The sequence below is a fragment of the Neovison vison genome, chromosome 3 (genome assembly GCF_020171115.1).
Source record: "Neovison vison isolate M4711 chromosome 3, ASM_NN_V1, whole genome shotgun sequence".
In the NCBI taxonomy this organism is placed as follows: Eukaryota; Metazoa; Chordata; class Mammalia; order Carnivora; family Mustelidae; genus Neogale; species Neogale vison.
The window spans coordinates 218,129,300-218,142,985 of NC_058093.1; the positions used below are offsets into that span (position 1 = coordinate 218,129,300).

At 49.7% G+C, this 13,686-nt stretch overlaps 1 protein-coding gene across 1 annotated transcript in view; it reads right to left on the bottom strand.

Annotated features, from left to right (window-relative positions):
- OSBP2 (oxysterol binding protein 2) overlaps positions 1–12,440 on the bottom strand; it is a 158,066-nt gene extending 145,626 nt beyond the window's left edge. The window contains exon 1 of the mRNA XM_044243906.1: positions 11,764–12,440. Within this exon, the coding sequence (XP_044099841.1) occupies positions 11,764–12,440 (677 nt within the window). The remainder of the gene's footprint in view (positions 1–11,763) is intronic.
- Between the last annotated feature and the right edge of the window lie 1,246 nt (positions 12,441–13,686).

Consider the following 13,686-nt stretch of genomic DNA (forward strand, 5'->3'; position numbering starts at 1 on the left):
GAGAGGTTTGCTCAAAGGCTAGTGCTAATAGGACAAAGATGCCATAAGGAGAAGTCAATGAACTTCAAGTCAATGGTTGGACCAGATGACTTTTAAGTTCCTTTCCTACCAGAGAATCTTCCATACCATGCAACTTACCCAGGGACCTGGAAAATCTTCCTCCCCAGCTTCCCAGGCTCCAATGATCTGCTTGGGCAGTGTGTGTCTGGCTAACAGTTACTGAAAATTGATTTGTTCCAGGAGGAAACACATAAAACAACACATGAGCTACTGGTCCTACCCTCAAACCAGCTGCACACGTACACGGACATACTGACACCAAGTACAAACGAGAGCTGACAGGGGAAAGGAGGCAAGAGGCCTGCAGCCCAAAGCCATTAATGTCTAGAAGTCCACAAAGGCAGTGAATGCTGTGAGACACCCAGGTAAATGCAAGTGAGAGAGAACGCACCCTGGGAATCTGCTAGGGGGTTAAGAGTACCCTCATCTCCAGAAGGCAATGACTCAGTAAACTGGCAAGCAAAATAAATGCAAACTTAGGACAACTGCAAGACTCGGAAGAAGGAAATCACTTCTATGCCTGCAACTGGAAAAATAATTTCATTTTCTCAAAATGGAAAATCCAAGGAAGGTGTCTTTCTTGTCACAGCATGTAAACAACACAGCATTGTAAACAAAGCAGCTGCTTAGTCCACTTGCAAGTCTCCCCAAACCAGGAATAAGAACACACCACTCGCCCATCTGTGGTTCCTCAAAAGCATCACCCAGTCAGCCACCAGCCTCCCTGCTGCCTGGACTCTGATCTCCAAGCCAACAGACATTTCTGTGTCATGCCCACTGCCAGGCAGAGATCATCTTTAATAGCTCATCTCACTCCCAACTTCTTCCAATTGCTTCCTCGTCAAATTCTCAAGGAAGTTGGGGCTAAAAGGAATCCCACAGATCACCCAGTCCAGAGTGTGATCACTGGAAGGAAGGGTAGAAGCTGGGATAGACTGAATTATTTTTTTCCCAATTCCTAATGTGCTCCCTGAATTACAATTACATGTCCACACCCTTCATCATGGGACTTTGGAGGGTCACCCACTACAGTGGGGAGTGGGTACCCTCTGACCCCACTGATATGACATGGGGCCGTGTGCCTTGATTCAGCTGATGGAATATGGACCAGAGTGAAGGCATGCAAGCTTGAGCCAGGCGCTCCCTTTCCCACTCACCCTCCTATTCTTCTACCATCATGGTGAGAAGACAGACTCTGCTAACCCACTTGTTTAAGGCAGAGGCGTGTCCCAGGGGCCACTGCTGGAGGCAGATCTGCTCCAGCCATCTGTAGACATGCAAGCACGAATAAATCACCCTTGCTTTAAACCTCTGAGTTTTGGATGATTTATTTGAGGGCTGCCTGATCCAGGAGCAGAAGTGAGCTGAGGACCCAGTTCTAACTCTCACCTACCCCCTCCCCTATTAAGATGTACACAGAGCCCACTGTCACTGGGGTGTGACAGTAGAGAAAGAAACCAGAAGATGATTCCAGAAAGGCAGAGATGAGGCTGGTCCTGAGGGTAAGCACAGTTGTATGTGTTTGGGATGAATAGACAATGAAAAGAAGTGTCTCGTGCCCAAATGCAAGGTACATGTCAGCAGTCTTTGTCAGCATCCTAACTGTTTGCTTTTGATTTCCCCCTGCCTTCTCTTAGGCTTTTGCTGTCATTCTTTTTGCAAGTGGATGGCTTACTAGCCAGTTACAGAAGCCTGGAGATGTGGGGAGGGAACTTAGTTAGAGGTCTGTCTCCTTGGATTAACTTCCCACAGTCCCAGATGATAGAGCTGCAGGTAGACCCGGAAAATGGCAGAGTGCCCTAGCCAGTCAGTATAGATGCTGTTCAAATGGGTTTGATTTTCAAGCCTGCATATATGATGCCAGAATGCCTAGACCAGTCAGTGGGGAAAGGACAGTCTCTTCAACAAATGGTCCTGGGAAAACTGAATGCCTACAAGCAAAAGGAGGAAACTGGAGCCTTAACTGACTCCAGGGTTGGGTTAAGACAAGTATAAAAAGAGCCTGGAACATGTTTTCAAGCTTGACCCAGGAAACACCATTGGGGTCCTACCCAAAAGACTCCAGAGCCAACTGAAGAGGCCCCCATGCTGGCAAAGACAAGGTAGGACAATATGAACTTCATGAAGGGCAATAGAACAGGGGGCTGAAACACAGCAAACATGTTTGTATCCATGAGATGATAGTGTTTTAAGATTTTTTTTCTTAAAGATTTTTTCTTTATTTGACAGAGAGAGCGATCACAGGTAGGCAGAGGGGCAGGCAGAGAGAGTGGGGGAAGCAGGCTCCCTGCTGAGCAGAAAGTCTGATGCAGGGCTCCATCCCAGGACCCTGAGATCATGACTTGAGCCAAAAACAGAGGCTTAACCCACTGAGCCACCCAGGCACCCCCCACTTTTTTTATAAGATTTTTTTTTTAAATTATTTATTTGACAGAGAGAGAGATCACAAGTAGGCAGAGAGGCAGGTAGAGGGGGGGGGATATGAGATGATAGTGGGTTTTGTTTTGTTTTGTTTTAAAAGATTTTATTTATTTATTTGACAGAAAGAGATCACAAGTAGGCAGAGAGAAAGCCCTGCTGAGCAGAAAGCCCTATTCGGGACTCAATCCCAGGACCCTGAGATCATGACCTGAGCCGGAGGCAGCAGCTTAACCCACTGAGCCACCCAGGCACCCAAGATGATAGTGTTTTAGAAAAAACAAATGAGGGGTGCCTGGGTGGCTCAGGGTTAAGCCGCTGCCTTCGGCTCAGGTCATGATCTCAGGGTCCTGGGATTGAGCCCCACATCTGGCTCTCTGCACTGCGGGGAGCCTGCTTCTTCCTCTTTGCCTGCCTATCTGCCTACTTGTGATCTCTGACTGTCAAATAAATAAATAAAATCTTTTAAAAAAGAAAAAACAAATGAAATGGATTGGTAACCATTGGAAGATAAGAGCCAATTTGTGATTTTGAGAGCTTGTGATTAAAAGGAAAGAATCAAGAATTTATTCTGCCTTTCCTGTGTGAACTGTAGCCTGTAAGTAACCGGAGTAGTAGATGAGGGGAGGTTTCTCTTCCTAGAAGTATTCCTGCTAATAAATAAGGAAGAAATCATAGAATTACACTAATCGAAGACTGGTTATCAGCAGCAGCTAACATCACAAACCAAGAAGCCACCAGATATTATGAGCTCCTGATGGAAGAACACATCATCACTTGATCGAGTTTCTAGATCCATCTGTCAAATTAAAGAACTGCGGAGGACATGTTAACCTACACGAAGAGAATGCAATCAGCAAAACCCAGACTGTGTGAAATTCTGTGGGTAGACCTTACTTGGGTCCTGATACAAACGAATCAAAAAAACACTTTATGACATTTGAGACAACTAAAACTGCAAACACTGAATATTTGACGATAATAAGGAATTATTATTAATTTTATGTCACAATGGTACTGTGGATATATTCTTAAAAATCCTTATCCTCTGGGTGGCTCAGTGGGTTAAAGCCTCTGCCTTCAGCTCAGGTCATGATCCAGGGGTCCTGGGATCAAGCCCCACGTCGGGCTCTCTGCTCAGCAGGGAGCCTGCTTCCCTTCCTCTCTCTCTCTGCCTGCCTCTCTGCCTACTTGTGATCTCTATCAAATAAATTAATAAAATCTTTTTAAAAAATCCTTATCCCCTAGAGATACATACTGAAACATTTACAGGTGAAATGTGATATGTGGGATTCACTTGAAATGGTATTGGCAGGTGGGGGACTGAGATGAAAGATTGGCCAGAAAGTTAATAATTGCTGAAACTGGGTAATGGGTGTACAGGGGTTTGTTATACTACTGTCTACTCTCATATATGTTTAAAATTCTTCATACTGAAGCATTTTAAATACAAATGAGCACAATGAGCTGTCAGTACTGTCACATATCCTTGGCTCCTGCTGAGCCTCAGAGAAGGAGCTAAAAATCTGAGCAATGTGTATCTTCTGTGTTCACTTGATTCTCCTGGCAATTCAGTTACTCCCCATGTTCTACTGCAATAGTCCCAGGCTGTATGCTGGGTCTCTATAAATGGAAAAGATTGAAATGACAAAGTGTCTTCTATTTAAAAAAAAAAAAAAAAAAAAAAAAAGGACTTCACTGGAATTTGAGAATCTACTAAGTAGAAGTCACTATGTCCAGCAACCAAAGGGAAGCTACAACAGGAAGGCACAGCCCCAGGCTCTAGAGGGGAGAAGCCAGGTGTTAATCTAAAGGAGGGAGACAAACCAACATCGTTCTAAGAGGGGTACACAGCCAAATGACATAATACACAAAAGGAGCATCAAAGGAAGGTCGGCTCTGCCAGCCCAGCTCATCACAGGGGAATGCAGGCAGGTTCACCCTGAGATGACTTGGAATTAAGACTGTCAGCTAGGATGTCAGTAGCAATGAAGAGGACATCTCCTGGCTGAAAGGAGGGCTGGTGCAGACATCTGAAGGGGAGTCTGAAGGGCATGTGGTGTGCAGAGGGAGGAAAAAGGCAAGTCTGGCAGAAGATGGGTCAAGGCCAAGGGACCAAGAGAGAGGAAGAGAGAGAAGGGGCACTCAACTGGGCAGGACGGTGAGGGGTGAGCCCAGGAAGAACACACGCTGTATTTTGGGAAGACGGGACCTACTGCCGCTTCAAAGGACAGCACGATCTGGCGCTGTCCTATGCGGCAAGCTCAGCAGTGCCATATGCCCTCTTCTTGGTTAGGCGATGGCCCAGCAATGCAGATCAAATGGTGTGAGTCAAGATTGTTAAATTGGCCTTCAGTGCACGGCGCTGCGACCAAGCGTGTGATGAGGTGTCAAGACAAGTGGAACTCAGTGATCAGGACTCTTAAAAACAGAAACAGACGCGGGAAAGAGTCCCGTGTAAAAGAAAACACACATCAACAAATCAACAGTTTGCTTCATAGGTCTGGTTATGAAAGGAGCCTCTTAAAGCCACATCTCTGTGGGGCGACACTTGGAATGTGTGATTCACCACCCATTAAAGCTGCCGATTTCAATTCTGTTCAGGGTGTTTCTTACCATCTCCTGCTCCCTGTATGGCAGTTTACAGGGGAGTATATTTCTCTCCACCTAGGATAAGCAGACATTGATCTGGGTTTAAGGAACCCCGCACCCTTTGCACAGACCTGTCTTTCTTTGTTCATGCGGTTTGCCAGCTATACCCTAGAAGACGACAGGAGGCATGGGAGCTGCTTGCTTGAACACCCAGCTCCCTGGGAGCTCCCCCACAGCACTGGGTCCAAACCTGCTGGCTTTTTACCAAATGGCTGGGATGGGTACAGATTTCCCTCCTTCCCTTCCTCCTCCATGCAGTGGTTTCATGATGGTATGCACTTCTGTCTCCCACACTGCCTTACAGATTGTTGCCCTCGATAAATGATACAACCAGAGCTGGTATATGCTTACTGTCACAAATACTCCAGACTGCTCATCAGGCCCCAGTCTCAGATTAACAGACCCTCCCCAAAGGAGACACCAGGATCAGTAGCAGCTGAAGAACTCACACCACACATTCCATCAAAGGCACAGAAGTATTTGCAAAGGAGGAAGAATATGTGGTAAGTGGCCCCTAGTCATATGCAAAATCAAGTCACCAAAGGTGTCTCCCAGGGAAGGTCTAATGACAAAAGCATCTATGAAACAATAAAGGGACAAGCAGTGTGGCCAGAGACTCCATAGAGAAGTCCCTCAGGCACAGAGAGCAGTGGGCCAAACCCATACTCTGCAAGACTGGTGTGTTCTGAGGGGTGGTAAGAAGCCACTCTGCCACTCAACGCCAAGTGTGAGCCCTCACGCTTCCCGAACCAGAGTGAGTGTTGGCCCCTACCCAGGCCCTGGTGTTATTGAAGTCTGCAAGGAGGAAGAGGTCAGAGCTATGCAGAAAAGAATGAACACAGCTGGCCTGAGACCACTTATCCTTTGAGAGATTTACCCTGGGCTGGCATCTGAGAGTCTGGATTTGGGGAGGGCCCCCCCCACTCACTGACTGCTACCCGTGGCTCACTGTGCCTAAACTACTTGCACAAACTCACGGTCTATGCGGAATACCTGCTTTCATTCTGGCAGTCTGGACGGTGGGTGTGAGCCAGGCAGACGGCGCCCACGTGGTAAGCCCCCTCCACCCCCCGCAGCAAAAACCATGGCCACTGAGTCTCTCATGAGCTTCTCTGGCTGCCAACCTTTCCCGCGTGTTGTCGCAACTCATTGCTGAAGGAACCAAGCGTGACCTGTGTGACTCCAAGGGGTGAGGACCCTCAGAGGCTTGCCCATGGTTTCCCCAGACTTCACCCCCACGTCCTTCCCCCTTTTGCTGATGGGGCTTTGCCCCCTTTCACTGTAATAAAGCACCACTATGAACACAAATAGATGATGAGTCCTAGGAGTCCTTCTGGCTCCTTAGGGAACCTGGAGGGTTCCTCTTGGAGATCCCAACACAGGGCCCCACCCAGAAGCTCCGCCCCATGAGGTGGGTGGAGTCTGTGAGCTATCCCCTGGGGCTATCCATGAAGACCCTCTTCTCCCTCCATATATCAGAACCACGCTCCTGGCCTGCGCTCCTCCCTGAAACCGTGAACTAGACATCGCTCTGACACCTCAGAGAACCCCACAGATGTGAGGGCCTGTTATTCGATTGGATTTAGGGTGGAGGCATCACCTCTGACCCATGGCCTGCTTCCCACGGGTCTTGCACGCAGAGGGCATGCAAAGCAAACCTTCCAGTGCGTAGGAAACTAGTTGAAGGCGCTATAAGATTGAGACAAGCCCTTTTAATAGCTTTACCTTCGCTCCCTGTTCCTCCAACCACTGCCACACTTTACAAAATGACAAGTCATCCTAGGTATACACAGATCATGTACCTAAACACTTGCAACCCTATGGAAATAGAACTAGGACAACAGAAAGAGGCTACTGTTTCACTGAAGAGTCTCTTTCAACACAGTCGAATCTGTCAACATAATATATCCAGATAATCTGCATTTCATAACTGTATCTGGCAGTCCGGGCTTCAGCCGGCAATCTCCCACTTATCCTCTCAATCTCATTCCAGCAAACAACTTTTTGAAACTGAAAACAAATTAAGAAAAACCCAAGTTTGGCACTAACATCCTTGGCTTTCTGAAATCTCATAAAATTGCAGGCAATTCTCATTCATTCACTCATGCTTCCATTCAAATTAGCCAAACCACTGAGAACATATCCATGGCAAAGCACCTGCGAGGCTCCGTGGGGAAGTCAAAGAAGACGCCGAACTTGGCCATGGTGTTCCTTTGGCACAAAAGCTGTCTGCAGAGATGCCTACACAGTGTGTGTGTGTGTGTGTGTGTGTGTGTGTGTCTCCCAGAGAAAGAAGACATGGCCCTTGATCAGTCATGGGCCTATGTGGGTATTTCAAACAGGAGAAAACCCATGCAGGGATGTATGAACATAAGGGGTGTAACTGTTGAAGATTAGAGAAGACAAGGCAAGTCCGGGGCCCTACTGGGTGGGGAGTTAGCACCACAGTGGTGGGGCGCTGTCCAGGGCAGAGGCTGGAAGCTGGGCCATTAGTGCAGCAGGAGGCAGACCTGACCCACAATTTGGCCCTAGGAACGGAGCAGAGGGACTAAAGGAGAAAGACAGGCAGGGCCCGCGATTCCATCTGATGTTGGAATAGAGGAGGAGGAGGCAGCAAGCATGACTCAGAGGTTTTCAGCTATTCATAGAAAGAGAAAAGTTAGCAGGAGGAGCAGGCTTGGTGGGGAAAATTACAATTCATGTCACTAGACTTTGCTAAGAACATTGGTGTGTACAGTGCTCTTTCAAAATATGCTGCCAGTCCACTCATGACCTCCTGGCTAAATGTTAAGAAAATGCACTTCAAGCAAATGTGGACGTGTTATCAGCCTGTGCGTTCCTTTTCAGCTTCCCAGTGGTCTTACAGTGTGAAATACTGGATGATATTTTAAAGGAAAGCTGAATCCAAGATGATAAGGCCACCATCTTCTAGGGCAGAGACCCCAGTGGCTTAACCTGCAGACTTGCCCTCTCGGGGCCACTTCTGCAGCTGCAGAGTCCTTCCCATTCCCGTCCTTCAAGGATTCCCTGGAGTGACGCTGAGAACACTACTATTTCCTGGGACCCCGTCTCCATGAAAGTTTGCTTTTCAGAGATGGTCTCACCAGAAGAATGAATACGTGATCCTTCCTAGAGTCAAAGATGTCTTGGTCTTCTCTTACCTGACCTTCTCTTACCTTACCCTACCTACAGTGGGCCCAGCTCAGCAAACACTCAACAGTCTTCCCCAGCCGGAAGACTCAAAATTTATTCTTACTGACAGCAGCCTTCTTTCTTACAGACCCAGGCTAATTTCTTTGAGGTCTTCCTTGCTAACTGGCCTAGCCATGCCTACCCGTGCAGATCAGTCAAAACAACAAATAAATCAAAACAAACGCTTCTGTTTGAAATCGTTTCCTAGGAAACAAATGTCATTTATAGTGCCACCACAGAGGCAACTGGCATAAACAAACCAGAATTTTGCTTAACCCAATCAATTTTGTCATCAATATGGAGAAAGTTCGTGCGTGGAACGCTCTTGCCCTAAGGACTTGCTGAAGTGATACCTTGGAAAATTCCACAGCACTTGTGAATTCTTCCCTAACTTCATGTAATCACATGTTCTCTATGAGAGGAGAACTGGGGATAAAATTTGTTAAGTGGGAACTAATAACCCAAAGACCATATTCTCTTTGTGTCCAAACAGACATGTGATTAATCATGCCTTAATCGTGCCAGCGATAGAATAAGAACCTCATCTTCTGTTATTGAGATTCCTAGCACATTGCTGGAAAGAAATAAAAACCTGCCAACAATTATAGATACTTCCCGGAAATTGTTTCTATATGTGACAATATTTACAAAGAGGGTCTTTTAATCCACATTAAATGGCTCTGATTCCTTCTCCACCAGGCTCATCACCCTCACAGGTTAAACCTGGCTCTCCCTGCCCCTACGGGAGAGAGCTCATGAATAAAAATTCACTCTGTCTTCAGCTCACAAGCACTTGAATATTGCCTCTCTTCTAGCCCCACACATTTGGAGAGCCACCCAGGGACGCCTGGGTGAATCAGTTGGTTAAGATCTGCCTTTGGCTCAGGTCATCATCCCCGGGTCCTGGAATCAAGCCCAGCATCGGGCTCCCTGCTCAGTGGAGATACTGCTTCTGCCTGCCACTCTCCCTACTTGTGCTCACTCTCTCTGTGTCAAATAAATAAAAAAGAAATCTTAAAAAAAGAAAGAAAGAAAGAAAGAAAGAAGAACCACTGAGAGCTGGGATTCCAGGCAGGGTAAGAAGAGAACACACACAGCACATACACATACAGCACCGGACACAGACAGATCCCGCATAACCCACACTGCTGCCATCAGGGCTATGAGCCACAGGCCTGGAGGGTGCTCTGTCCCCAGCACAGAGGGCAGCCCTGAGGGTTTTCCAGAAGGTGCAACAAGAGTGCAAGGAAGAAGCAGAAGTTTGGGCTCCACCTTGGAAGGGCTTCTTCTGCACTTGGAGACTCACTCATCCCCCCCAGCATTTGGGTGCCTCCCGTGAGGGAGGCCCCTCTGGACGAGCCGCGGAAGGTGTGTTCCTTCGACCTCGGTTTCCTTTCCTCTAAAATGGGAATGAGGACATTTTCGTGGAAAGACACACGTAGGACTATGATGGCACAGGGCTGTCCTAATGTAGGGAATCATTCATTTTACCCAGACAGGTCAAGCCACAGTTCTGCCCACCTTGGAGCCTAGAAATGTCCAAAAACAAAGCTACAGAGCTGGACTGTGCAAGCACACACACCAGAAACTTGCTCCCATCCCCACCACCCCCCCAAACCAGTATCTGTCCCCACAACCTTATCAGCAAGCAGTAAGAATTTTTCTTGTTGCCCAGAGAATCTGCACCTTTGAGATAACCTTGAAATGCCAACTGTCTACACAGTTATTTTAGAGAAAAGAAAATGGGACCTCTTTGCTCTTTCAATTAGAATAAAACAAAACAAAATTGCATGGGGTCAGATTTTACTTCCACTAGAAATGTGGGACCCTTATAAACATTACCTTGACCCTTCTAGGTTAGTAGTACCTGGTAAACACAGATAACTCAACAACGCGAACTCAAGCAGGAGTGGGCATTAGGACACAGATCTGGGACAGGCACAGAGCCTGGAGTACAACAGGCCCAGGTCAGATGCTCTCTCCATTGCTAGGGTGGCCAGTCCACAGCTGACAGTGATACATTTATAGCAAATCGCTGATTTGCTACCACTGTATGTCCTGGTGAAATGTTTACACACCTAACAGAGAATGGTAAGTGGGATAAAAACACTCTTTGGAAAAGAATCATTTCTTCTTTGGTTGCCGAACTATAAGAACGCTATGTTCTGTGTGATCTGGAGGGAGCAGCTGAGGGGCACCAAGATACCACATGAGAAAGGCACAGGAGAAATATTTGTCACTTTCCCCTGCCAGGAATTAATGACAGTGATTCCCGTTTTGGAGTGGGAACCATCGCTTAAATTCAATGGAGCTCCCCAATTATTAAGGGCATCATAGACTCAACAATCCTCCAGAAGCTATGTTCCCAAAATGCTAGGAAGGATCCGACAAACCCTATAGTGAGTGACCTGAAGGGATACGGCCTGACCAAGTGAAGTCACGGAAGTGACCTGGATTGCACCAGACAGCGAGGCAGGGCCTTCCTGTTTGCAACAACAATGGAGCAGTCCTTCTCAGACTCTGGTCTGGAGCAGCAGCATCTGGGAACTTGTGGTAAATGCCAAAGCTTGGATCCTCCTAGACCCCTAGACTGCATCAGAAACTCAGCAGAGAGCAGTACTTGGTGTTTCAATAAGCCTTCCAGGGAATTCTAATGCTGGCTCAGGTTTGAACAAATGGCACAGAGTGATCTGAGATCTCAAAGTTGAAACCGACTCTCCCCAGTAAACATTCTAGGCACTAGCCTAAGAAAGGAGAGAAGCCTCTGGTATCTTTCTCCCTTTCATCGGACAGACAGTGCTAGCTATCTCACCACTGGACTTCAATTTTGAATCCCATGCTGCTTTCTGCGATAAGGAAGGTGGTGGTGGGCTGCTTCTGGTTCTCCACAGAATGCTAGGATGGGCCCCTAAAACATAGGCACTGTATCTGATACAACTGGAATTCTGTGCCCATCCCAAGGCCTGGCCCCTAGGGGTGTCAGGAAAAGTGGAAAATAAACTAAGTGACCAGCTAAGGGGAGGGAGAACAATCAGTCCTTTCCACAGTGGGTCCCAAGGACCGAACAAGGTGATTGTTCCCCTCAATCCCTAACACGATGACCTTAGATCCTGAACCAGAATCAAAGACTTTGGGGAACTGACACCGTTTGGCTGCCTGAGGTTCCACTACCACCAAGACCAGAGGGGCCCTGAGGCCCCAGGTCACTCTCACTCCACCTCCCCACTCACTCCTTAAACCCAAGCTGGTGGGGGAGGTGTGGTGGTCAGGGCCCCCAGCCCTCAGAGGCTGGTCAGAGATATTTTTTCTCCTGCTAGAGTCCATGTTCCCAAACATCCCTCCGCTAGTGGCAGTGTCCTCCATCCCTAGACAACCTCTGTCACCATCAGGGCAGCATCACCACCCTCCAACCTCAGATGCCCCAATGTGGCACCCGCATACCTGTAGTAAGACAGCAGACCATTGCTGAGCACGAACCAACGGCGCTGGTAGCCTTTCAGGTAGTTGGTCCATTTCAGCAGCCAGCCCTTGAAGCTGTCCAGAGGCAGTAAGACCTTGGGTGCTGTGGAGGTCGTGCCAGTCCCTGACATTGGAACCCCAAGGGATGCCTTGGCCTGTCCGGGTCGCAGCAGGGGCGGGGGCTTTGACACCGCCAGCGACCCCAGCTCGGGTTTGGTCCAGGGCGCACTCCCCACTACTGACCCCAGTGCCGGCAGCTGCTCTGATGAGGCCTTGGGGCAGGTCCCAGCCCCTATACTTGAGCCCAACTCTGGCCGGGGCCCTGACCCCCGCCCCAAACCCAGCAGCAGTTCTGCTCCCTGTCTGGACTCTGGCCTTGGCTCAGACGTCTTCTCAGACACAGGCTCCAATCTTGGCACCGGCTCAGAAAGTGGCTCCGGCACCTCTTCTGACCCCGGCTGCCGCTCGGGCTTCGGCACAGGCTGGGGCGGAGGCTTGGGCTGAGGCTTGGGCTCCGGCCCGGGGCCAGGCGTGGAAACGCTCATGGTCGGCGCCGCCGTGTGGCAGGACAGGCAGGGGACAACCGTGAACAGCGACGAGAGTCCGCGGGAGCGGCCGCCACAGCCGCTGCCTCGGCACAGAGCGGCCGCTTTCCCCATAGAGCCCGCCGACCGGAGCGCGGCCGAGTCGCGGGGAGGGGGAAGCGGGAGGCGGGGGCCGGGGGCGGGGCCGGGGGCGCCGTCACGAGCGCGCGGCACGGGGCGGGGGCGCGCGCAGGTCCCCTTGCGGCCCCGTGCGCCCCGAGCCGCCAGCGCCGGGCGACTGTTTTCCTCCCCGCGCGCAGAGGGCCGGAGTTGGTCCAGTTGTCCCTCCCTTGCGTCGCTAGCGCTGGGCTCAGGTCTGGCCCTTGGAAGGCGCCCTGGAAACACCTGTGGCGCTAGAGCTTCGCGGGCGGGCGACGCGGAAGGGACGGCGCGCTTTAGGCCACCCTCGCTGCCTGCGCTCCAACCCGTGCCAGGCGCTGGGGGAACAATGATGAATGTGGAGCCCGCCGGCTCCCAGCGCAGCTCTGCCTGCCGGCCTCGGTGCCGGCGCTCCTCCGTCCGGGGTGGGTTCGCTCCCCGAAACCCCGGAGATCGCGGTGTGGGGGAGCAGGTGCCGCGCTCAGAAACCACGAAATGCGACCGAAGCACGGGGGCCCAGGCGGATGACGCTAAAAGCTGCGGAGGACGCCCGCAGCCCCCCAGGGGGGTCTGTGGGTCCTTACCCCGAAGAGGAGGTTCAATGGCTGAAGTCACCAACGCCTCCACCTCCTGAGCAAGCTGGCCTCGAGTTCATGCCCTGGCACTTGGCTGCAAGTCGCGGCATAGGCTCTCTAAACGAATACAGAAAGAGTTTTTGTAAACTGGGCTTTTTAGGTGTAACAAGGACATCTAAAAGCGGAGTTCTTAACTTGGACCTCCTGGATATCCCTGGGTAATCCTGCCTGGCAGTCTATGAGGCTTCTGCAATAGCCTGCAGAGTTTTATGTGTCTGTGCATTTTTCTAGGGAGAAAGTCCACGTTTTTCATGAGATTCCCAAAGAAGTCTGTGATCCCAGAAAGGTTAAATGTTTTAAAGACTGCCCTAAAGGGAAAGGTCGGTGGTTACCACAAATAACGCGGTATACAAGTGGAAATGTTGACTTTGGTCCTCCCACCCAGATCCTTCCTTTTCTAGACTTCTGTGCTGGCTCCCCTCTACCTTTTGCCCACTGTTCTTTCCTGATCTTTACTTGTGACAAGACTGCCTATGCAGGGACCAGACTCCTACACAAAGTGATAGCCTGAGCCAAGCAGGCTGGAAGGTGCAGGTGGTGCAGACATTCCCCAAACCGAACTCCTTGCTATCTTTTCTGGTGACTCT